A 24,593-nucleotide genomic window follows, 5' to 3' on the forward strand; every position below is an offset into this window, starting at 1 on the left:
CAACGATACTCAAAAAAGGGGATGATTAGCTGTAAAATTTACAGTGTAAAGACTGCTCCCCCACATACCCATACCATTAAACTGGCCACCCTAGAAACTGAGGAAGCGGAAGCGATGAGAACTGAGTTCTCCGTGATCCGATCGTCCCAATCCAACCCAGTAAGGAAAGAAGCCATCCAGAGTCGATAAAGCTGAACTGTTAACACGCCGAAAATTGCGATTAGACAGAGCGTGAGGATGATCGAGACGGAGACGAATAAATACGGTAGCTTTCGGACGTAGCTCACTTTGTAGCTTCCGTCTTCTTCTTTAACTGGATAGAGTTTTTGTAGAATCGTGTTGAGAATGTTCCCCTTGCCCTGGCTGTTCTGCATCTTCCTCGCTCGATTTTCGAACTGGACGCGGACGGAGTCGATCGAGTCTTCCGTCAAGTTCCAGTCGTTGCTCATCTTCGCTTCCTTTCTGGCCCAGAGATGGCAAAAGATCTTCGCCCAGGTGGCCATGAACAACGCGTAAATCACCGTCCACTTGTTGTCGAAGGCAGCGCTGATCTTGGCCGAGGCGCACGAGTCTTCCAAAACGGTGAAGCGGCAGCTCTTTGCCGGCCCGTCGCACGGCGGACACATGATTCGCGTATCGTTGCACATTGCTCGCTGCACCGGCGAATCGTTTACCCAGCCGAGCACGGCGAAACCCATTATCTGGCGCATCGTTACCAGCAGACCTTGTCCAAGCTCAAGATCGCCTTTTCAGAGTTATTCAACTAGTTTAACAGTTGATTTCCGTAATAATTTATGAGCACGGTCCCTAAGACTGCTGGCAGTATGAGCATTTGAGTGTACCAGCCAAGCCAAGTAAAGTAAATACCAATTTGCGGTCCGAAATATCTCTTGATCAAAAACAACGGCTGAAAATAGAGGGACTTTGCCCAGCAAGCCCATGTTTCCCGCAAAATCGTTCGCAGATTCGACTCTTTGATTTCTCCGACTTTCTTCTCGCCAGTTTCTTCGGTATCAGTTTCGTGGAGGGGGAAGGCGTCTTCGTAGACTTCTTCGGCCAAGAGTCGATCGATCCCGATTTCGGCGTTTTTTCCGTAAGCAGTGTGCTTCAAAATGTACTGAATCCATGGTTGGGCAAAATTATTAGAGAAAATTATCATGATTTTGAGAATTCGCCCACCCTAGCCTGAATCACTCTAATCCGAACGCTGTTTGAAAACACTGTATCTGGATTGGAGAGTTTGATCAGTTCGTTGGAGGCGAACTTCTGGAAGACCTTTCGGCGGACTTTTTGGTAGCGCGCGTCGATGTAGTGTTTCTTCTTCTCGTAGAACTTGAGCGCGTTCGCGTTCTCCACAGTCCAGTTCGCTAGTTGCTGCCACATCGGCGCAAGCAGATTTGGGGACATGAACGGATCGAAGCGGTAGAGCGCCCGGGCGATCACCGATTCTTGTTTCTCCTCTAAATCGCAAAGTTGGAAACTGAAAAGAAAAACGAGGAAGTTATACCTTCGCTCTCGATGGGAAGCTTTATTTCCAGCTTTTCAGCATAATCTTCGAGCAATTCTTCCGAAATTCCGATGAGCACGAACTCCTTGCTTTTGTTATTGACGATTTCCATTCGCCGCTCGACGAAGAGTCTTTCCTTCTTCAAATTGTTTTCAAAGTCTTCAACGAATCGCCGGTGCTTCAAGATTTCTTCCGATTCCGAAACGGCCGTCGAGGATGAATGAATTGGCCGCGGCTTGTTCTTCTTGAGTCTGTCGTTACGAACGAGAACGAAGCAGAAATTCTTGCGAGCTCGCTCTCGATCGTAGTCTTCCGGCGTCGGAGGCTGCTCCAAATCGCCGTCGTCCATGTTTTCTGAAAGTTTTTGTTAAGAAAAGTACCGAAATTCTAGTTGAAAAACTATTATTCGAGTGAATCCTAATCCTTATTTAATCGACCTTGACGCTCTTAGGGCTCAATAAGGGGATTTAAGGGGGTAAACATCAGTAGCTTTTCCACAACCTTGATCCTTAAAATGGACCTTTCTTCTCCGCAGAATCGGCGCCATTTTCTCAAAATTCTTTTCTTCTGATTGAAAATTGTTTCTTTCTCGATTATCCATCGGATAAAAACAGCTCTTTTTAATTAAAGCTATTTTGGCCCTTCGTTTCTCGCTTCTTATTTCTATTATTGATATTGAAAGGGATCAATTATGCAGGGCTTTAGGGATTTAGCTAGATCTTCATTCCAAATTCTAGAAAAAAAGGAAGGTTTCGGGGGTTGTTTATCTCCTCTTTCTTGGCATTATTCTGCCCCACTATTGTTCCTTGTCTGTTTTTTTTTCTCCTCAAGCTCGGGCGCCTCTTCAAAAAAAATGATTCGAGAGGTCTTCTCTCTTACCCCCTTTCTTTGAAAAAAAAACATTCGACCTTTTCTTCACCTTTTTTTCGTAAAAAACTCGAAATCGTCGAAATTTCAGTTTCAAACTCGCCCTAATTTCTGAATGCAACTCACACGGGGATTAGGCTAGAGCCTTATCACCCACGGTGCAGATCAAAGTCCATTTCTACTGTCTTTAGTAAAGACTCTTTACTATCATCTTGGCTAGACTGCCTGTGTAGAATACCTGAGTCAGGGTCCTGAATGTGGTTTTTTGACAAAAGCCGCGTAGTTTCACTAACGCACTTCAAGGACCCTGAGTCAGGTTTTCAACACAGGTAACCGAGCCGAGAACAGTCATAATCTAATTATGAGTACTTACTAAAATTTACTCTAAAAGTTGTGTCGTCTTTTTCTTCTTCTTTTCGTTCGTTTTCGGATTAAGATTTCCCAATTTGAAATTCGAATATTCATGCTAGAGTCAGACTTCTTCACAATTTTTCAAGCGCTTCGGATCTTTTTTCATTCTAAAGAGGAAAACTGTATTCTTACAAGCAAGGATTAGTCTGGAATCAACTGGATAAAAGCATTAATTTGACTCTGCGGGCTAAAAATTAATTCGCCACTGTAGCTTTCAAAAAGTTGTTCTCTTACTGTGGAATTTTGACAAAAAGTAATTGTAGCTTCTGTATTTGCCTTTGAAGCTTCAGCAGAGAAATACAGTGGCTACAATCACTGTAGTTAAGATTCCACAATGTGATGATAACTTTCTGATACATTGAGCTAAAGTGGTGTCTTAATTTTAACTCAAATTAGTCATTTTTCTTACTGTCAACAACTTCTTCTAGTAATAATAGCTCCATAACTAAACTATGCAATAAGATAATGTGTTTGCGGTAGTTATTGTTACTGCAGAAAGATATTTACAATAAGACAAGTTTCTACGAAGTAATTCAGAAGGCTAATTCTAGATTTGCCTCATTTCTGAGAAAATTCCGAAATAACTATTCAGCGACGTGCTCGAGTCAGTGACTCCGTGAGAAAAAAACTCGCCGCCTACGCGCGCGAGATGACTCATCGCCCGATTACGCGGCGTTCTCCCTTTTTCTCGCCAACGAAAGAGCGTACGAAAACGCCGCAAATTAACAAATTAAAACGATTAAAATGAGGAAAAACATGATTTAAAACTGAAGAAAACGCAAGAGCAAAACTTAAACGCGAGGAAAATGAGTTGATTCGGCAAATATTGGTTGAAAAGGAAGAAATAACGAATTGGAAATGGAGAAAAGAATTTCTTTTGATTTGTGAGAAAAAAATTGTGGCTTGTGGAAATTTGAATCGTCGAAAAGAAGAAAAAACTGATGCAAAAAATATTATGCGGAATTGAGAATGACGAGGTCTTTTTCAGTGGGAAATATGAATTATCAATCTTATATAAAATGAAACTCTCAAAATTGTAGATAAATTCGTAAGTCAACTCTGCGTGAAATTACTAAATAATAAAAATTGTTTCCTTATCCATTCCGAATTCTTTGGTCTTCAGCTCAGCGTACTGTGTCAAAAACCTGAGTAAGGCTCCTGTCATGAAAAGCCGCGTAGCGGCTTTTATTAAAATTAAGTCGCGAAGCGGTTACGCAAAAGTCTTCAAACATATTGTATTGGTAATTTAGCAAAGCCGCTTCGCGTCTTTCTTTTTATAAACGCCTCCACGCGGCTTTTCAGTGTAACTCTTTTTGGGCCCTGACTCAGGTTTCCTTCACATTGTTTGATTCCCTTCTTTGGTCGGGTTGAAAATTACAGAATGCCTGAAGTGAAAACTGTAAAAACACGAATTTCCCTTGATCACGACTTATCTTTCCGGTCAACGATTAACTTGATTGTTTCTTTCACTTTTGTAATCGTGATGCAATGTCGAGTCGTTATGCAATCCAAAGAAATTTCATTCTTTTCAATCGAGACAAAATTTACGACTACCGATTTACTCGACAGCCCTTGTCTGACAGTGAAAGTGAAGCCCAAATTCCATGGACATGTGTCAAAAAATTCAAATCTTGCGAAGCAAATTTTAGGCCTCTATTCAGTCTTTGTTCAATTTTTCCCGATTTCGGAATTACTAACTGTCGCATATTAACGTTGAATCAACTAATGTGTTCTATATTGTTCGATCTTTTCCCTGGACTTGGCAACCTGTGTAAAAACCTGAGTCAGGGTCCTGCAAAACTATAAAAAAAATCTCCGTAGATTAAAAAGTGGTTTCATTCGAAAAGAATCCGCTTCGCGGCTAATTATTGAGCCTCTTTCAGAACCCTGACTCAGGATTCCACACAGGTCGCCAAGCCCATCTTTCAAGTTGCAACTCTTCTTCCTAAATCCATCCTCAGTCAAAATACGCCAGCTCATGTCTCAGACGTCTCCTATTTCAGCTAACTCCAGTCCCAATCAAATTTTCAACTAGTAGCTTTTTCGATTATTTCCAAATCACCAAGAATCGTACTGAATGATGGAAACCGAACCAGCCCGATATTTCCAGCCTCCTTTTTTTCTTCCATTTCTGAAATTTTCAAGCTTTTTTAATCAAAAACGCGTGGTTTTCAGATGAGTTCGAACCAGTCTCGTCGCTCGGCAAAGAAAGTAGAGGAGAGATGGTTCTTTAGTAAAAATGAAATCGAAGACACGCCCTCGGCATCGGACGGGATCGGCCACTACGACGAGCTGCGATATCGGCAGCACGCGGCCAACCTCATTCAGGTCTGTTCTTCGCGCTCTAGAATCTCTAGAACACGGATTTCAGGAGTGCGGAAAGCAGCTCAAACTCGCCCAGCTTCCCATCAACACCGCCATCGTTTTTAGCCATCGCTTCTTCATGGTCCATTCTTTCAAGGTACAAACAGACACTTCTATAAAAACCCCCAATTCTATGTATTGCATATAGACTCGAGAAGCCGCTTGTGGCTTCGAGAAACAAAATTCTAAGTCTTGTAGCGGCTATGCATGAATTCAACATAAATTGAGACTTCGGCTTTGTTCAAAGAAAAAGCCGCAAGCGTCTTTTCGACTTTAGTAGCTCGAAGCCACAAGCGGCTTCTCAAATTATTTTCGATTACTTTAAAGCAGTCCAACTAATTAAGAAATAAGGGTGTTACTAATATAGCTTGGAAGTTGTCAAAATGGTTAACAAAAAATGTTAAGAAATTCAACAAATACGACGTTGCCGCGGCGGCACTGTTTCTAGCGTCGAAGGTGGAAGAAAGCCCAAGAAAAGTGGAGCAGGTGCTGAAGGTAAAGGAAGACTGGACGCGGAAAGGAGCATCCTCGCCTGAGCCGCCCTTGGACCCGAACAGCGAAGAGTACCAGTGGAAGCTCAACCAACTCATCGACCATGAGGTTCGTTTCTAGTGGCTCTAGAATCGCGTGTTTTCTATCATTTCTTCTTTCAGCTGCTGATGCTGCAAACGTTCGGCTTCGACGTGACGATCGATCACCCGCATAAGCATGTGATCAAGGCGACACAGTTCATGCGAGGTAAAAACCGGTGACCAAAAAACTGACTGTTAACATTACCGTAACAGCGCCACGCGAACTGTCACACGTCGCCTACTTCATGGCGACGAATTCGCTCAATTTGACGACGTTCTGCCTCGAGATGCGGCCGGAAGTCGTCGCCGCTACCTGCATCTACTTGAGCATCAAATGGAGCAAGTTCAAAATGGACCGGAGCAGCGAAGGAAGGGTAAGTTGAATCGAACATGATTCTTAAGTGTATCCACAACGAAACGATAAACTTTCGTTTCAGTCAATATCTCTCATAGATACCCTTATAATAACGCTCATATTTGATCGTAGCTTTTTTCTTAATATATTCTAGGAGTGGTGGAGCTACCTGGATCCGACGCTGACCGAGGACGACCTTATCCTTAATGTGAAGAGATATATCGATGTTCTTAAGGTTCTTCTTGCACTAGATTCGATTGCATTTTTTAATGCGCGCGAACTTTAAGGAGCACCCCACAAGGCTGACAGAAATCAAGCAACTCTGCCCCGGCACTGCCATTGAGACTCACTCACTCAACAACTCCAACTTAAGCGCTAGCGAAACCTCCAGCAACGACCACAACTCCAGCCTTTCTCACAGAAGAATAAGCAGCCACCATCACAATCAGTCTAGCAACTCGACGTCCCACAGCAACAAGAGGCCCTACTCTGCCGAAGACTCCGAAGGATCAAAGAGGATGAAGACCGAATCCAGAGTTAAAGAAGAGTAAGTCGCCCTTTCTTTATAGAGCGCGTTAAATCTCGCCTCCACCTCTCTAACTCCCATTTTTCAGACCCAAACCGACCCTACCGCCAGTTCGCCTTCCTGGCTCGTGTTCGCGAGATCGTATGCGCGAGATCGAATCGCGTCTCCAAGTTCCCGAAAGCGGGAACTCTAGCTCTTCGAAAATGTAAGTCCAGTTCGCTCCATCGCTTCGTTTTAAGATTATTAGCACTTTCGAAAACTTTGAGTTCAGTCAAAATCAGAAAAAGTCCCTGGGACCGAAAAAGGTTCCGTATTCTGAATATTTAAAGAGGTATTCTTGAGCATGAGTATTTTTGACTGAGAAAACAAAACAAAAAAAGCAGGGTACTATTCAGTATCGTCCTAACAAGGGGGCCCTAGAAGAGAGACTCTTAAAGTTTACAGCCAAAAGTAGGGAAGTTACCATCCCTTTCTCCCCTTATTCTAGTTTCTTGAGAAGTAAAGTGAAACAGGTCTGGGCTACTGTAACTGTGGCATGCCTGTGACTGGGCTCAGCTAACTGTGTTCAAAATCTGACTGAGGATTTGAAAGAGCTGCGTTGACGCTTCGTTTCTCATCACTCAGTTTTCTACACAGGTTGCTGATCCCAGTCCTTCGAGCTAAATTTCCGCAGCACTTTCTTTTTTCATTATTTATGTCATTTTTATTTTCTTGGCTTGGGAAGATGGATTTCAATGTCTGAATGAATCTAATTGTGCTTGACCCTTTTTCTATTCCATCACTTCTTTCTTTTTATGATTTTTTTCATTTCAGGCCCAGCAGCGCGCACAAATCAAATTCTTCTAACTCTGCTTCATCCAACTCTGGCCGACCTGGATCCTATTTACCTAGACTAACTGCTGATGAGAGATTCGTTAAAGAGTGCCTTAGACAAAAAGAACTTTGGGCAAAACTGAGCGACGAAGAGAAAGAGTATTGTAAATCATGGGTCAGTGTTTCTATATTATTAGATTTTATATCATTTGTTATCATTAATTAATCTTATCCTACTAAATATGGTCATAAATTGATGGCAAGCGTCTTCGAGCTAGGATCGACAATGCCCACCAGACACGCGATCGAAAACCGACGTTTTTGTCGAGTTTTTGTTGGATCTCGTACAAAATCCCGAATCTAAAAATCCAACCCAAGCCCGACAAAAACCCGAAAAAAACGCTATAAATACCCGAAAACTCCCCTACGAAAACCCGACCAAAGCCCGATCGGCAAATTCGGGCTGCAAGAAAATCCGATGAAAACCCGATCCGAATTTCGGGAGCATTTGTCGATCCAAGTCTGCGAGACAAGGGGCCCATCAGGGGCGCGCGCTGATACGCGGAGCGCTTTCGGCTCGAAATCGAAAGTCGCGCGCGAGATCAAAGCGTAGGCGCCGCCCCCACTATGGGCCATAGATTCTGATTGGTGCTCCACCACTGCACGTGCTCAGAGGAGAGATAATCTCTCATTCTGAAATTTTCGAATTTCGAAGGAACATGAAAAAGAACTTGAGAAAGTTCTCTCACTGACCCAAAACTAGAAAGTTAAAGAGAAAAAAAGAAAAGAACATGAGAAGATCCGCGAGTCGAGGGCAAGGCAGTCTGCTTCAGCACAATCCTCAATAGTAAGTCAACCCATAATGGGGTGTTACAAGCAATGAATTTCCATGTTTCTTCTAAAAGCCGCTAACGGTTAGATTCTAACCCTTTTGTTTCAGAATTCTTCAAACGCCCCTATCCGTGCGCCTCCAGACCTGTCGGAATCTCACCGAGCGGTGGACCAGATCGCAAACGAGTTACTAATGTAAACCACCGCCGTCGCGTTCTTTTGTTTTTTCATCTCTCTTTCCCGCTCTTCTCTTTTGCTCTCAACCCTTCTACTAGTCAAAATTGAACCTTTTACTCGCAGTAACACAGCATTACTCTGTCCGCGCGTTACTGTATCTTTTTCCTTTCTAGATTACTTTCAATTCCTAAATTTCAATATTTTAAATATCCTTATCAACCTATCTCGTTTTCAAAACCGAAGTTAAAAAAAATGAGCCCCACCCCTGAAAAAAAAAACATCCCCTGCTTCATTTTTGCTAAAATTTATTTATTTGAAGAAAATTTTTCCGAAAAACAACACTCTTTTATCATGTTTTCTGTACAAATCATGCGCCTCTTAAATTTTTTGAATATTTTTTTCTATTTCAAAAAAATTCAAAGACAAACAAGTGAAAAAATCTCGCATTAACTAACTTTCCTTCTATTCAGAATTATTGAGAAAACCGAGAAGTGGAGAAGAAAAGAGGCCAGGAGTGGACATTGAGCCTGAAACTAGAGCAGTGCCAATGTTTGGCCAACAACCAGAGATCATCCTGGTTTCGGACGGGAGGGAAAACCCTCCGGAAAGATTTATCACATCTGAAAATACAGTCGCAACTTATTCAACTTCAAAACTATCAACTCCTAAGCTAGGCTTGGCAACTCCAATCAGAGGGCATTAAAGATGTTTTACAGACACTAAATTAAATAGAAAATAGCCATAGTTCAATAAGATCAACTACTGGTAGTGATTTTGGCGCAGCCGCTTCGCGGCTTTGTTAAAAAGGAAGCCGCTACGCGGCTATTTACAATGTGCCAACTTAGAGCACTGGCTGAGTTTTTACAGAGAGTGCCGAGTCTAGCTTTTTTACTATTATCTCTACATTTCGTCCCCTAACCACCTTTTCAATTCAGACATGAGGAATATGTGCGTCGAATGTGGAGTTCGATGATCGTCAGAAGCAGAAAGACTTTCTCAAGATCCTGGTCGGTCATCTCTCCATCGAATAACTGCGAGCGGCGACTTCAATCGCTGATGCAACGGGCTCCGTTGATGTGCTCAGCCGCAACGAGAGGGAAAACCCTCGGAGACAACGAAGAATAAGGAGAAAATACTCCTCCTCCGATGGCCTCAGGCGGAAGACGGGAATGGCGAACTCAGACCCCTGATCATTGCCAAGCAATCGAATTCATCGACTTTCATTTTACTCAAGTTCACTATTACTTTTGCCAATTATCACACCTACCTACCAACTAAAAATTAACCATTTTCTCTATTTCAGACGAAAGAAATGCCCTGAGCGCGAATCGATAACCGACCAGTCCGGTCGGTTATTCTGCGAAAACTTGCCTGAGACGGGCGATTACATCTTCCACTGCCACCCATAACGGGTGGCGGTGCGAAGATTAACGAGCAGTTTGCTTCCAAACTGATGGAAGAGGACAAGGATAGAGGAATCTACCTCTTTCACCACTTCTCCGGCTCTGTTCGACTGCGAGATCACCTGAAAAGGAAGGGTCAAACAACAATTCTTCATGCTCGGACAACTGCCCTTGTATTCCTCTGTCACTCACGTGACGTACACGCTACTGAAAATACAGTCGCAACTTTCAACAACTCAACTTTTACTCAATTGAATTCTTTCAGAAGAATCCAATTCTCCTCGTTGTTTTCTGTATTATTTGCATTTTCGATTAGCAGGAACGTTTATCCTTGCAAGGCAAATGAAGCATGTTTAAAGAGATTGCAGGATTGAGAAAAAATGAATCCGGCAATGAAGACTCGGTGCATCTTTCTCTCGCGGCTTTTCTTTCATAATGGTTCTGAATCTGACTCAGGCTCTCTACATAGGTTGCCGCCCCCAGTTCTTGACTTGATCCTCTAACTTGAAACTAAAATTAAGTCTAAAATCCTCCAAGAAAGTGTGCCATATTCAGCGAAGATTTTCTTTTACAACTAATTAAAAAATAATCAAGTAACTTTTTGATATGTTTCTTTTTATTGTTGTATTTTTCGGTGTTTGTGAATTTGGAAGGTATGTGCATTAAGTTATAGAGTCGATGTCGTCTTTAACTATGTACAAAGCAGGTTGTAATTTTGCAGAAAGGAAGGTCGGGAAGAAGTTTTTCTCTTTTTCTTGTTTTCTTGCTCCTCACTGCGAACACTTGTGTTCCTTCACGTGCTTCGAAAGATGATCCGAACGCATGAATCGCTTCGAGCAGACTGGACAGGAGAATCGCTTTTCGCCTGAAAGAATATTTTTAGATTCTTGAAATTTAAGCCGTATTAGTAAAGTAAACTTTGATTGAAAATTAAAGTGAAAAAACTTTTCAGATTGGAAATTATGCCTCTCTAAGGCGCTAGATTAAGGTTTGAACTTAATGTTGGTAAAATTAAATAAGGGTGTGACTGTGTTAATTTCAGAAGGAAAAGCGTGATGTTAAAGCCCATTTATGGTGTGTAGCACCTTAAAATTAACCGATTATTGTCAAGGATTGTCGATAAAACGAATCCTCTGTTAACAAAGTGACGCCCTTATTTCAAGGCATTTTCTTAGAATATTCATAACGTTATTTTGGGGTGTAAGCATTAATTTCGAGGAAAATTGTGGCGTTGCGAATTTAAAGAGATAACTCGAGCAACTCAGCTGGCCGCGAAAATGACTTGCAAGTGCGGGCGGATTATTTCTAGCGGCGATTATTTCGTGGAAATTGAGAAATAGAGGAAAATTGCTAATCGCGAACTGAAAAAGTACTTGCTCAAATAACGAGAAAACGAAAAAGGTGGCTATTTCGTTGACCGCGCCGCTCTCTCTAAACACTACCTCGAATGCTACATGTCGAGATTACCGTGACAGGCCAATTCCAGGCTTATCTTCAAAACGCTTTTTCTGACGCAGAAGTATCAATTAGTAGTTCCCTTTTTTGATGATTTCTGCTACCGCCTTTTTTTAAATAATTTTATTCAAAACGAAAATTGCTGAATTTTCAATTTGAAAAGTCGAGTTTCAATTTTGAAAAATCATCACACGCAAAACATCGCCTTTTACGATTTAACGATTGTCGAAAATTAAAATCAGAGTTTTCAAACAGACGCTCAAGACGCTCTTTCAAATTCGGGAGATTTACACGAGCTTATTGCTGAGAAAACAATTAGTGTCAGGGGCGCCCTTTCATCGGACATTCTTAAATTATTATTCTCGAGGAATTATCATTTTTTGCCTTGCGCGAAATCGTAAAATCGCCACTTGCATGATTTTTTCTAGTTTTGTAATGGCCCTTACCTGTGTAGAAAACCTAAGTCAGGGTCTGAGAAATCTAATACGAAAAGCCGCGTAGCGGCTTTTTCTTGAAGAAGCCGCGAGGCGGCTTCGCGAAATTTCCTTTTCAATCAATTTTTAAATTCGCGGCTTCTCTAAGAAAATCATATTGGATTTCTCAGACCCTGACTCAGGTTTTCTACACAGGTTGCCAAGCCTAGGCTTCCCGATCCCAGATCAAGAACTAGTCTTTTTCTCTTCTTGCTAGAGTTTCTATGGTGAGACCCTTAATAAAGCTAGCACAAATTCTAGTATTCTAGTAAGTGGTCCATTAGTAGCCCGCTAGTGCTAGAAGCAGATTCGTCTGGAGAAGCATGATTGCAGAGATGTAGTTATGCGGAAGTAATTTGACAGGGCGGCTCGCTAGCTTCATCGATTTGGCAAAATTACACGAATTCGCCAAATTCATCGAATGCCGACCTGCCAGACTCGACCGCTTTGATGGAAAGTCTCGTCTTCTAGATGCCTGCCTGCCCGACTGTTGAACGCATTCTACAGTCAGCCTCAAAAAAGAAAAGCCAGCAAAGATAGTTTGAAGTGAGCGGAAAATGAGTGAATCTGATCTCAGGCGCGATCGCGAGCTTGAAAATTTGAGGAAACCCCTTCAATCCCCTGAGAGCCACTTTCAGATTTTTTGCATCTTTCCAAAGCTCTTAATTGGCACCCAGTAAATCACACTCCCAGGCGGCGCACTTGCACCAACAAAAATCGAAAATGCAGCTCAGACTCGTTACAGTACTTGTACATTCATCATCATCCGAAAAAATCTACTTCTAGTGGTCAAAAGTTCTATCAAAAAAAGCCAATTTTGGCTTTCAAAATGGAAAATAAATAATTAGGGGTCAAACTTTTCTTCCCTCATATCTGGGCTTGGCAACCTGAGTAGAAAACCTGAGTCAGGCTCTGGAAGAGCTAAAATGAAAAGTCGCGTAGCGGCTTTTTCTAAAAACGAAGCCGCGAAGCGGCTTCGCCAGGAATTTAAAGAAAATTTACATGTTTGAATTGCTACGCGATTTTTCATTTTAGCTTTTCCAGAGCCTGACTCAGGTTTTCTACTAAGGTTGCCGAGCCCAGACTCATATAGAATGAGGACGTATTTTAACCCTTGCCCAAAGAGCATTATTTACAAGTATTTTAACATTTGTACTGATGATACTTTTTTGGCCCATCAGTCAAGAAAAAAAAGAGCGAAGATGCAAAAAAGTGGCGAGCGGGGGTGCATTTAGCCGCTAATTTGCACCACCAGATGCGTCAAAATTAGCGCCTCTCCACTCTCCCACGGACTATGGCTAGTAACGCTCAGCTCAGAACAAACTTTTAGAAAACGCAATTTAAAATTAACGATTTTCGGACGAGTCTCTTCTTATGATGAATCATGAGTTACGTTTCCAAGTCCTGCTGATTTATGGTACGAAATGTTAACTGCTTCCGCTTTTATTTCAAAAATATTGAGAAAATGAGCGCTCTCTGCCGATTTTAACTAGAATTTTGGGTGTAAATAGTTTTCAACTGAAAGTTAGGGCTAGGTTTAATTATAGGCTTAACATAGTGACACCCTTATTGAAATTTGTCTTCAAATTTATAAAAAATCTAGGCAAAGGTTTGGTCTTTCTTTTGATAAAATAAGGGTGTCAATAGACTAATTTTTGAAAACAAATTTGAAGAGAATAACCATTCAACATTACTATCTTCCTGGTTGTCGGTAATTGATTACATAAGAGTAAGAAAATCACCCATTTTTGGCATAAAAAAGCGCACTCTTGGTCCGATGCATTTGTGGCACGGAGGATTCAAATTTCCGGGAGGAAATATCCTCTGCGTGCCAACCGTCGCAGCGCGGAATCGAGTGTGATTGATCACGCAAAATTGGAGTTTCCGCGATAGTTTTGATCATTTCGTTTAGAACTTACCGGAGTGCCATCGTAAGTGCGCCTTCAGGTGGCTGGTTTTGGCGTAGACTTTTCCGCAGCCGGGGATGTGGCAGTTGTGGACGCGGGGACGGAGGGAGGACTGGGCGGCAGGGGGAAGCGACTCGATCTGTTGACAATTGGGACACGTGCAGTTCGATCTTCCTGTATTGCGCCGCACGGAAGTGCCACTTGAGCGCGAGGAGAAACCAGAAGCAGCTCGGATGGTGGATTCGATCGACGACGTCGTCGAGCCGCTCATTTTGCCACCGCCGGGCGACTGTAACGTCGTCGCCGAATAGTCGTAGAGAGGATAAGGGGATGACATGTTCGCCAGGTTCTGGTTTGCTGTCATTTGTCCTAAAATACGAAATGAATTAGATGTCGAAGAATCGGACCAATAAGCGCTTTGATCAGAAAATACCTATCAAGGCCATTGATTGGCTACAAACTGAAATTATCCAAAAACTAGCCAGTCAACGATCTAGATAGATATTTTAAATCAGAGTTGCTATTGGCTTGTTTCCGCGAAATAGTCGAATTTTGAGCTGTATTACCTAGCATCTGTTGATAAGCTTGTGTGTCGACGTATGCGTTTGCGCCGGGCAGTGCACTCGTTGCGTGATTGCGAAGGTTCAGGTCGAGCCCTGTCGCCCAGTTCGACCAGTCGGGGTATCCAGCTTGCGAGACCGTCTGGCTAGTCATGTAGCTCTGAGTCGTGGGGATCGTGGACGGAATCGAGGCTGATGGAGAAAGCGACGAGGAAGTGGGAGTGGCTGGTTTTGTCCAAGGAGTTGAATAAGGATATAACGAGTATAAATCCAAACCGCTCTGAATTTTTAAAAACATGAAAAAGGCATTCAAGGTGAAATCTGAAAAATCAACAAAGAAGATGGATTTTAAGATTAATTACCTGATAAATAGACGAATGAGGAACCGCACTGGAAGCACTGTGTTCTTCCTGTTTCAGAGTGTCATCTTTTGGCTCAAGCTTGGGCTGCGTGGGGCTGGACTCGTTCGATCCGGCAGAGAGACTTTGGCCGACGGAGCCGTCAACCCCCGTCGTGGAAACTGTCTGTGGATAAACTGTCTGCTGGCTGCTGCTGTCGGTTCCGCTGGCGACTTCCGTGTCTGAGTGGGAATGGCTCGTCTTTTCGTTCTGCGTGACTGTATGCGACTGTGGCTGGACGAGACCTGTGCTTGTAGAACTCAGCGCTGGGGTCAACCCTGCAACGCCCAAGGGAGAAGTCTCCCAGGGCGTAGAAGTGACAGTAGCAGTGACGCTGGTTGGAGCGACTCCTGCTACTCCTTTGGGCACTCCAACGGCATGTGTCGGATCGGCGATCAATGATTTCTCGACTGAGAGCATCTCTGTTTCTGTGAATCTCTCTCTGTTTTTGTGTTGAGTTTTGGAACCAGGTGTCTTGAAGTTCGTCGCTCTTTTTTCTTTATTGGAGTCTTTGGTGGTAAATTTAAGGGTGTTACGAAGGGTGAAGAAGCAAAAGTAGCAATTTGGAGTGAAGAGAGAGAGGTAGCTGCTGGTAGGACGGGCGAGTTCGATTTCGTCGCAAGGGGCGCTAGAAAGCGGAGGCGGAATTGGCCGCGCCGCGGCGCCACCCGCAGGATGCTCCACCACAAACCCAAAATGGAAGAGCGGAGCTGTGCCTCCATGCATTTTATCGAGCCCCTTTATTAGTGGGTAATTATGAACAATTAGAAATCGGATCGATTCACGCCAGAATTGAATCCCCAATCCGAAATTTCCTGTTTTTATTTTCGCAAAAATCAGGGCGGCCATAAAAATAAAAACGTGTGGCTCTCGCTCCTTTTCATTATTCTGATGATCTTTACGGCGCTTGTTTATCGTTACGCAAAACGGAAGTCGTTACTCACCGAATATATCGCTAAAGAGAGGGGATAAAAGACGGTGAATTATGCTATTTCAAATGCTATGCTTTGGCAATTTGCAACAGCTTTTAATTACTGCTTCTATTCACTCACCAAAGCAAGGTCAACAAATTGGACAAGGAAGAGTTAGGGTTAGGGACCGTTCTTCCCTGGGCTCGGCAACCTGTGTAGAATGCCTGAGTCAGGGTCTGAAAGAAAAGTCGCGTAGCGGCTTTTTCAAAAACGAAGCCGCGAAGCGGCTTCCCCAGAATTTCTTATAGATTGTAATGAGAATATTAGCGAAGCCGCTCCGCGGCTTCGTTTTTAAAAAAAAGCCGCTTCGCGGCTTTTCATTTCAGCCTTTTCAGACCCTGACTCAGGTTTTCTACACAGGTTGCCGAGCCCAGATTCTTCCAAAACTGAAATTGAATTTCAGAATTAAAAAAAAACCTAAAAAGTTCCATCAAAGCGCCAGACTTGTTTACTTGCGTCAAGAAGTTTTCAGCAAGAAAATATTTTCATAAAATTGATTTTAAAAGGATCAGAAACGAGCCTTTTTTATTCTTTCTTGAATTGCAAATCAATTGATTTTGGAGTGCACTTGAAAGTGTTTCCAATAATATCGGAAATTTTAAAAGAAAGAGTGATTTGATAAGTTGGAAAGTTTGAATGGAAGGGGAGGTATTATTACGTCGATAGCGGTCGATAAGGAACCGGTTGGTGGGAAAAGAAGATGCCAATTGGCGATGACCCCTGACTCGCTTCTTCGCTCCACTAAAAAGAGAAGAGAGAGAGCAGCTCCACCACCACTTGGGATGAAAACGGCGCCGCGGCTGAATTAAATTCCCATTTTCACAAATTCGAGCTTCTTTTTTTTCCCACTCCCGTTCTTTTTTTTTGCAACACTTGAAAACGGAGAAGTCGAAAAGCTGAAGAAGCTTGCCTGCTTCGTAAAATGGGGGGAGCCGTTGTCTTAAAAAGCGGCGAGTATTTATTCTGGTGGAGGTTAATTCTTGTTTGCGCGTGCTGCCGAGGTGGAATTACGCCCCGTCGACCGCGTTTTGTACTTAACATTTAGTGCCACTGCGTTATTTTTGTTTCAAACAGGCACTTTCGCGAATGTTGAGAAAATACGCTTCACCTCAAGCTAACCGCTCTCTGATAAGTCAAAAACGCACTTTTTCAATTCATTACCAGGCACCAAAGGTATCTGATGTGGCTTAGCGATCTGAGTTGAAACCTGAGTCAGGGTCCTAGAAATCCAATTTCACATAGGTTTCCTTCAGGACCCTGACTCAGGTTTCTACACAGGCTGGCGAGTAGGAGCCAGTAGCAAAGTGACACCCTTAGTTTTTGGAGAATTATGGCTGGTACTGTTCATTTTTTGAAGCAAAAATTTCTAAGAATAAATCAAAAATGATTACTCATTTTATTTGCTAAGAAAAAGAACGGTTGACTGCTCTTTCAGTGCGAGATATGGGCACTTAACCAGCATAGGCGCGTGCGGAATCCAATCTCTATTATCTCAAGGGTGGCAAGGTCCTTATTAACTGCTAGAGTTGCACCAGCGCCAAAAAAATGGAAAATGTCGCGAAATCGAAGCTTATTGGGACTCAGTTAAGCCAACTTAAAATTCTTAACCAGCTTCTGCTAAGTACACTCTTCCTTTATTTTTAAGGGGGTAGACATCAATAACCGTTTTTTAAACTTTTCTTCTTTAGCAAGAGTTAAAATAGCGACACCCTTATTCTATCTTAAAAAATCAAAGTTTGATTCTTTATTGAGCTAGAATTTTGAAAAACTTAAGGGTGTCAATGCTCTTCGGAAGATATATTGAGTTTTCAGTCTCCCAAGCTCACAGCTTCAGTGCATTTTCGACTGGTAAGTTGTGTGTGAATGGAAATGAGTTTATACTGGCGGAGTGATAGAGCGTGGCCTGTATCGGCTCTATAATTATTTGGCCGCAGCAGAAAAAACAAAAAATTATTTTTCATTCTGTCGGCGGATGAAAGGCGGCAACACCGCGCTGGGAAAAATCTTGCTCGCACCGCCAAGTCATTCCTAGTGCCCAGTTGAATAAATAATCCAAAATCACAATTGCGGCGCCATTACTTTCAACCCCCTTTTCCCACCCATGCATCCCTTCATCAGCTGATTCCAAGAGCTCTTCTTCATGCTACTACTAGAGCTTGACGTAACTTTTCATTTGCACTTTTTAGTTTTTTACGATTAGTTGATAAGTTTTACTGGAGCAACACAGGAAGTCGTTGGGAATCCATCGCGCCTTGCCCAATTCATTTTTTTCAGACGTCAATTTTTTATCTTATTATTGATAATCTTTTACGCTGCATTTTACGACAAGTTATGTTCATTCAATTTATTATCAATTTATTTTCAGGAGGGGTGTCATCATAACCACATTCGATCTTGCAGCTACAGCTTCATTTTATAAATAAAAAGGCAAGTTTCATTAAAAAGGAATGAGTAGACCTAGACCAAATTTCATAGGTTGAGTTTCATTTTTTCAAATAAAGATGAATGCAAAAGGACCAAGCCACTTATATCGACCATCTCATCCAACTGAGGACGCTGTTGTCCCTCCTCAGCGGGATATCTTTGTATCCAACTCATCAGATAACCAGATCGACCACCGATAACTAATCTAGTTCTTGGGGAACTCTTATTTAGTAATCAAAAAGAAATTTTTTGTAATTTTAGTAAGGTCTTTTTTTCATTATTTTTTGGATATATTTTCGAGTAGGCTTCACTTGGACAAGAGCTCCACTTGGACAACCTTTTGCCGAATATGAAAAACGATTATTTATGAATAACGTAATCAATAATAACAAATTATGGCTAAATTTAAAGAAAATTAGACACAATCAGATGTTTTCTTTGATATAATCAAATACAGTTTTTTTCGCCGATAAATATATTTTATCGGATATTAATGTAAGAAAATTGGAAATTTAATGAAAACTGTTACTTTCTTTTTGAGAATAATTTATCAAATTCATAAAAAGGGCCTTTTTAATATGTTGTCCAAGTGATGCCTACTCTATATTTTCAGCAACTCGAAAAAGAGAGCTCAAGTTGAACATTCATTTTTTCTAGTTTTCATTTGGTTCTTGCGAGTGTATCGTCCCCGGTGTAGTAGTGGCGGTGGCGATGGTTGATGTTCCCAAGTGATAGAAGATAATTTCTCAAATTGGCACCCTGGATGCAGCTAGCTGCTCGTTATTTCATTGGGAAGAGTCGCCAAAGTAGCCCCCGCTCTTTTTGAGGCCGAGCGCCTGAGAAATCATTCCAAAATACATTCCCTCGCTGAGAAAGAAACACAGAAAGAAATGCACAAATCTGTCGATGTCATTGAAGCGCGCTATTTTTTAATCACATCAAATTTACAGCTTCCAGGGTCAGAAGAGGAGACACTTATCCAAGCCTCTAATTATAATTACGAACTCTTTCTGGTGAGTTTTTGAGGGCAAAACTGATTTTGAGAAAGTTGAGACTCTTCTTGGGAAAAATTCCAGCGCTATCTTCGTCACTAGTTCGGCAGCATTAAAAATTCCTTGAGAGTTGCTTCCGGGGCCCTCGCTTCCGATCCAAAACACATAAATTGCTACCTACCTTGGCTGGATCAAACGAGTAGAGGTGAACCAACCACTGCTCATGCGGAAATATCTTAATTAGACAATTCGCCATCTTCAGAAATGAACAGCGAATAACTCCGTCTTTCTTAATGAAAACCCCTGTATTTTGGCAGAACAGATTATCTCCCAAAATGAATGATTTTCCAAGATCGACGTTTTACCGAAAACCAGTTTTTACCGAACGCCTGCTTTTGCCGCGATTGGGTAAATTCTGGATTCTGGGAAATCATGTGTTTTTGAAAATAATTATTTGGAATCAGAGAAAAACGGAAATTTTTCTTTACGATTGTTTGATAATGAACCAATTCCTTGTCAAACGAGAAGGCCGGTGTCGATTTCTCTCTCTGACCATCGTGAAGGTATGCTTCTCAAGAGTAATTATAGCTGCGCGCTATTTAGGAAACATGTTTTTTGTCACGCTCTGGTGTGAAATATTTTTCACACCGAAATAGAATTTTTTCGGAACGATAAACCATGATTAATTTCAGCTAATGTGCCGCACTCTCAACTCGCGAAAAAAAAGGATGAGAAAATACCCCCGCCACAGCTTAAAAAACGATTATTATCGACTAGCTAGAGCCCAAGTTCTTGTTTCTTGCGACATTTTTAAATCATTTGCAACTCGAAAATAGGGAGTGGCCTTGTTCATCCTCTACCTTGATGCATGTGTTGCCTTGTTTATCATCTTTTTTGGGATGAACAAGGCGACACATGCAGAAATTCAAATGGTGAACAAGGCCTCTCCCTGTTGTATTTGTTTTTAATCTGTAGAACCCCTTCTTATTGGTTGAAACAAGATGGTCTTTGATGACCAATAAGAAGTGGCTCTTCTGGCTCAAAAGTAATTCGCCTCTGTAGCGCTAGAATTTGGAAGATTGTGTATTCTTGGTGTTGTGGTTCTGTTGTGTTGCTGTGTAGAACACTCTTGGGATTTTATCGTTATCAGATGATAGTTGTTGATCTTTCGCAAATCCGAAAAGTGCTTATCTTGACGCAGTTTCGGATTTCTGGCAGGTGCGTTTCCTCCCTCTTTCTCTTTTTCGAAACGGCACGTGACGTCGAGGGCAAGATCCAGCCAAGCGTACAATTAACTGCAACAAAACGGGAGCACTTTAATTGCACCTGCGAAGTGATTCTTGAAAAGCCCCTTTTTGAGACTTTTCCTTGTTGATTTTAGGAACTTATGCCCTTTCTTTTTTGACCAATTACCGGGGGAATGATGATCTTGGCTGGATTCTGCGCTTCGTGGAAACAATCTGCCCCAAAAAAGCTCTCTGGTAGCCTTTTAAAGTTTGAATTTATTAGTGTATTTATTAATTTATTTAAAAAAGGAATGTTGTCTATATGCAGTTTGTCAATCGCTGGTAACGCGTAAACGAGGGTCGGCTTTTAATTTCTGGTCCAAAGCGGCGTACTTTTGCGGCGCGTTGATCTTGTGTCGGTCGAGGCGCATCTTCAGAATCGAAATGCGGAACATCGCCTCCGAGCAGAACTGGCGATAAGCTTCTTCTTCCTGAACGAAAAAAAGTTAGAATCAGGGAAAGGGCGTTTTGGACGAACCTCTTTGTGCATCGAAGTTTGGCGATTTTGGTACTCGACCTGGCGCGCCTTGAGTTTCTGCGACTCCTTGTCGAAGTTTGCTTGGATTTGCTTTCCCTGTTCGATCACTCGTTGTTTACAGTCTAAGTTACTGTTAGAACAATCGACTATTTTTTTTCAATTTCTACCTTCGAGGCAATCTCTCGTGAGCTTGGCAACATCTTCCTTTGTAAAAGATTTCGGATGTCCAAGTTGAGCCAGGAAAGGAGCCAAATAGTCCATTTCCACTTCCTTTTTTCGCTTCTCTTCGAGATCTGCTTGATGAGCGAGGTATTCTCGTCGGGTCTTTGCTTTTTCGTTTCTGATTTTTTTTTTGGTGAAATCAAGGAGGAGAGTTTTATTACCTGTTAATGTCGCGGACGGAAATTTTAAGCTCGGGCGCGTTATCTTCTTCGTGCAATTGTTCCAGTAGTTCTTTGATCGATTCTTCTATTAGTCTCACTGTTCAAGTTTCAACTGCAGTTACAGTATTTGCTACAGTGAATGATTTGTGAAGAGGAAATAAAAATCTATTTCAAACAAGAATTTGAGAATTTGAAACTCTTCCTTGTTTGATTGCAACTGTTTCGCTTTTGATCGCGGCAATGAGTTTTTGATAAACTGGCAATTGCCTGGCCTGAGCAGCTAGATCGACGTCGACGCCGTTGTGAGCCGTGAAAGTGGAGTTCATGTCGGCGGAGAAGGAAACATTCATGTTTTTGTCGTCCGCGTTGTCTGGTTTTTCGAAGATGCGCGTCGAGTTCGTCACGAAGCCGTCCTGGAAAGGGGTAAAATTCTAGCCCCTGAGAAAGGACTACCTTTTTGTGATATCGAAAAGCAATCTTGTCCTGTGCGAGAAGATACCTGACGCAGGCAATATCGTCGTCCGCGTTTTCAATTTCCGGGTGTCGCCTGAAATGATCAAAAGTCCCTTTTCCTAATGAAGTATGATTAAGTTACCCGCTCTTTTCGATAATTTCAATAATCTTGCGTCGGACCTTTTCGCCGACAGCGACGAGTTTTGCTTTCCCAGGCTCTTCAAATTGGACAGACCGGAAGTGGAGTTTGTCTTCTCGCCCAGTGTAGTGCACTTTAATTTAGCAGCTTAATTTACCGGCCGTGTCAGAAGAAAGGGAAAATTCACAAGGTTAATCCGGGCTTTGCCAATCCGATTTACCAGAGAAAAAAGTGAAATTTATCAATCAATATTGAGTTCGATAGTAAAAGCATGCATAAAATAAGGGTTCCCCGTACCACTAACTTACATTCAAGCGATTGAGGCGTGGAGTTCAAGTAAACAAGCCCGTCTGGTCTCGAATCGGGCCAGAAGATCATCTCCTGGTCGCTTCCGGCTTGTACCTATCTGCGATTCCGACAGTCTGTCGCTTCAAAGAATCTTCTCTGCCCGAGCCGTAATGTTCCACGACCGTGTTTTCCACGTGATCAAAGAAGCGGCTTTCCAAGCAGTCTTCTCGCCTCTTGTACTGGCATTCCTGGGTGAGTTTCTTTTCGTATTCTCGGTCTTCGAAAAACGTTTGTCTGAAAACCAAGCCATCTTTTTCGACGTAAGGCGAGAACATTTCCACGATGCATCGTTTGTACTTGATGATTTTGATTCCGGTGGGTGCGCGTTTCTCCATTTGGAGCACTGAAATGTCCGGATGATCGCACCAGGAAAGAGGAAGGGCGTTCGGCAGGGAAAGATCGTCGAAGGGCTCTTCATCCGCGGCGTCGTCGAGTGGACTCCGCTCAGTCCCGTCATCGATTCTCTTCGTCCGCCCGACGAGCGGTTCCCAAGTCTTCATGTCCGTCACGTCCCATTTGATTTTGTCGACACCTTCGCTCGAATCCTGAACGCACGCCCAGAAGTTGAAGTCGTTCCAGCAGGACTCCACGCCAAGGAACTTGTCGTCTGACACTTCAAATCCAAGGCCACTATAAAATATTTATAAAAAAATTATGCAGCATAAACTACCTGAATGGCTCAATAAAGAAAGGTTTCGCAACTTCCCGCCGGCCGGGGCGAACAATGACCCAGGAGTGAATGCGTCTTCCCCAAAGCTCATCTTCGCCGGGCTGTTCATTCGCGTCGCGTTCTTTCTTCGCCCTGATCTTCTCTTCCTTCTTCCTTTTGATTCCGTCGGCGACCTCGCGCTCGGCCATCATTTGCTCGAACTTGGAAGTAAGATCGCGCGCCCCTTTCACCGTGTACTTCCGCTGAGGAGATGGCGTCTTTGGTTTCGGCGGCTCGGGCGACGGGGCTTCTGGCGGATCGTCGAAGCTCAAGTCGTTGGTGCAAATTTCGCGCGTGGCATAGCCGGACACGACGTATGCATCGTAGCCTGCGCCGAGGAGAAGCGAGCAAAGCGTGTTACTGTACTCGAAGCAGTTTGCTGCTTGATTCTCCAGAGTCGTGGATGGAGAGGACAGTTGAGTTGGGAGCACTGTCGGCTCTTTCAGCGGCCTAACTGTCAAGGCATCCCTTTTTCTTGTTAAAAAATGCATTGAAAACAAGGAAGACTCGAAAATGAACAGCGAGCTTGAAAAACTGGAAACACTTTTGAGAAAAAGTAGTCGTCTTCTCGGTTAATACTTTTTTAACAAATGCCTGATGTAGTTAGCAATGTCCTGCCAGTCGAAAAAGTTGACGTATCTGATCAAAGTGGGAATGACATACGTGCAGATCACTTTTTCCGTGTTTGCTTCATTGACTGGCGCGAGGAGCAGGGGCATTCGATTGGGATACAAGAATGCATACTGCTGTCGGAAGTTTTCGGCGAGCTTGAGAGCGCGTTTTTCTTGGGGGTGTTTTGTTTGAAGGAGTCGGGAAGAGTAGCCAGGTATTCGGCCGATTGAGTGTTCACTTCTTCGACCAGTTCTTCCTCTTCGACTGGGGCAGCGTCTTCTTCTGTGATCTGAAGTCGATCTTACTATCATAAAAGTTCGTTCGAGGAAAATTTTTTCTCAAAAAATAAAATATTAAATTGTTTTTCTTAATCTTTTTGATCAAAAATTTCCGGAAACGTTGAAAAATAGCTTGAAACTCACGTTATTGAGCTCCGGCTCCGACGGATTATTCTCAATCTCTTCGCCCATCTCTCGGAAGCACTTTGGTCAACTACTTCCCTTGTAACAAAAACAATCAACAAGGAAGGGATGAGCTAGAAAATGTTGCACCAAAAAGACTCATCTCGAATATTTAACTCAACATTCGTACTCGTCACTATGGAAACATGCGTCTAGGGCCCCTTCTTTCCGCGTTTATCATAATTTCATAGTGTTTTTTAATTTTTAGCGGGTTAATTTTTCTTATCTACTTCATTTTTAGTGATTTTTAAGGCTTAAAATGGAGAAATCATAAATTTTTATAAAAAAAATAGCCCAAAAAGGTTAATTTTCGGAATCTCTTCCCATCTACCGCGCTGGCATCTCTTCCCAGCTGAGGAATTCAACGTCGTCGAGACATTTTTTCAACCCAGAAGACAGAATAAGGAGACAAAAACAACAACAGCGGAATGATTTGATATAATTTCGACTGATAGTACTTATGATATTGAATTGATTGGGCTTCTCAGACGAAATCAATTCGGAAAATTCCTGTTTTGGTAAAAAACCCGGGGATGATTTTTATCAACCATTTGTATTTTTGATGTCTTGGTCTCTGTCTCGGCTGAGTCCTCTTAAACTGCCGCGCAGTGGGTCTGGCCGTAGAACGCGACTGGAATTAAAAAGTAAACTTTTTGCTCCCGACAAAACAAAACCCCGAAGAAAATAACTCCTTTCAACCTTTCTGCCGTTGCTTTTG

At 42.5% G+C, this 24,593-nt stretch overlaps 5 protein-coding genes across 5 annotated transcripts; 1 reads left to right on the top strand and 4 right to left on the bottom strand.

Annotated features, from left to right (window-relative positions):
• Window positions 1–23: 23 nt before the first annotated feature.
• On the bottom strand, window positions 24–9,026 carry LOC145709770 (anoctamin-4-like). The gene is made up of 2 exons (XM_081787469.1): window positions 9,022–9,026; window positions 24–701 (listed from the first exon to the last, which is right to left on the bottom strand). Exon 2 carries the CDS (start codon window positions 696–698, stop codon window positions 39–41), a length of 660 nt encoding a protein of 219 aa, XP_081643595.1. The 5' UTR covers window positions 699–701; window positions 9,022–9,026; the 3' UTR covers window positions 24–38.
• Window positions 718–2,888, bottom strand: LOC145709768 (anoctamin-4-like). The gene is made up of 4 exons (XM_081787467.1): window positions 2,748–2,888; window positions 1,508–1,861; window positions 1,186–1,460; window positions 718–1,117 (listed from the first exon to the last, which is right to left on the bottom strand). The coding sequence occupies exons 2-4, from the start codon at window positions 1,854–1,856 to the stop codon at window positions 764–766; spliced, it is 978 nt and encodes a 325-aa protein (XP_081643593.1). The 5' UTR covers window positions 1,857–1,861; window positions 2,748–2,888; the 3' UTR covers window positions 718–763.
• Window positions 4,924–8,867, top strand: LOC145709766 (cyclin-T1-like). Its single transcript, XM_081787465.1, has 11 exons — window positions 4,924–5,113; window positions 5,157–5,246; window positions 5,555–5,749; window positions 5,803–5,887; window positions 5,935–6,095; window positions 6,231–6,311; window positions 6,364–6,623; window positions 6,691–6,807; window positions 7,416–7,590; window positions 8,179–8,262; window positions 8,356–8,867. Exons 1-11 carry the CDS (start codon window positions 4,961–4,963, stop codon window positions 8,443–8,445), a joined length of 1,491 nt encoding a protein of 496 aa, XP_081643591.1. The 5' UTR covers window positions 4,924–4,960; the 3' UTR covers window positions 8,446–8,867.
• Window positions 9,027–10,461: 1,435 nt separating the features above from the next.
• On the bottom strand, window positions 10,462–15,173 carry LOC145706708 (uncharacterized). The gene is made up of 4 exons (XM_081784138.1): window positions 14,584–15,173; window positions 14,228–14,501; window positions 13,674–14,030; window positions 10,462–10,691 (listed from the first exon to the last, which is right to left on the bottom strand). Exons 1-4 carry the CDS (start codon window positions 15,037–15,039, stop codon window positions 10,597–10,599), a joined length of 1,182 nt encoding a protein of 393 aa, XP_081640264.1. The 5' UTR covers window positions 15,040–15,173; the 3' UTR covers window positions 10,462–10,596.
• Window positions 15,174–20,523: 5,350 nt separating this feature from the next.
• LOC145709365 (dynein regulatory complex subunit 7-like) lies at window positions 20,524–23,884 on the bottom strand. The gene is given in 13 exon segments (XM_081787047.1): window positions 20,524–20,723; window positions 20,771–20,892; window positions 20,938–21,110; window positions 21,154–21,250; window positions 21,356–21,566; window positions 21,607–21,700; window positions 21,749–21,878; window positions 22,054–22,117; window positions 22,120–22,723; window positions 22,764–23,270; window positions 23,397–23,595; window positions 23,598–23,703; window positions 23,837–23,884. Coding segments are annotated over 13 exon segments (2,514 nt in total). The 3' UTR covers window positions 20,524–20,564.
• Window positions 23,885–24,593: the final 709 nt, after the last annotated feature.

Source organism: Oikopleura dioica, chromosome XSR (assembly GCF_907165135.1).
Source record: "Oikopleura dioica chromosome XSR, OKI2018_I68_1.0, whole genome shotgun sequence".
Taxonomy (NCBI): Eukaryota; Metazoa; Chordata; class Appendicularia; order Copelata; family Oikopleuridae; genus Oikopleura; species Oikopleura dioica.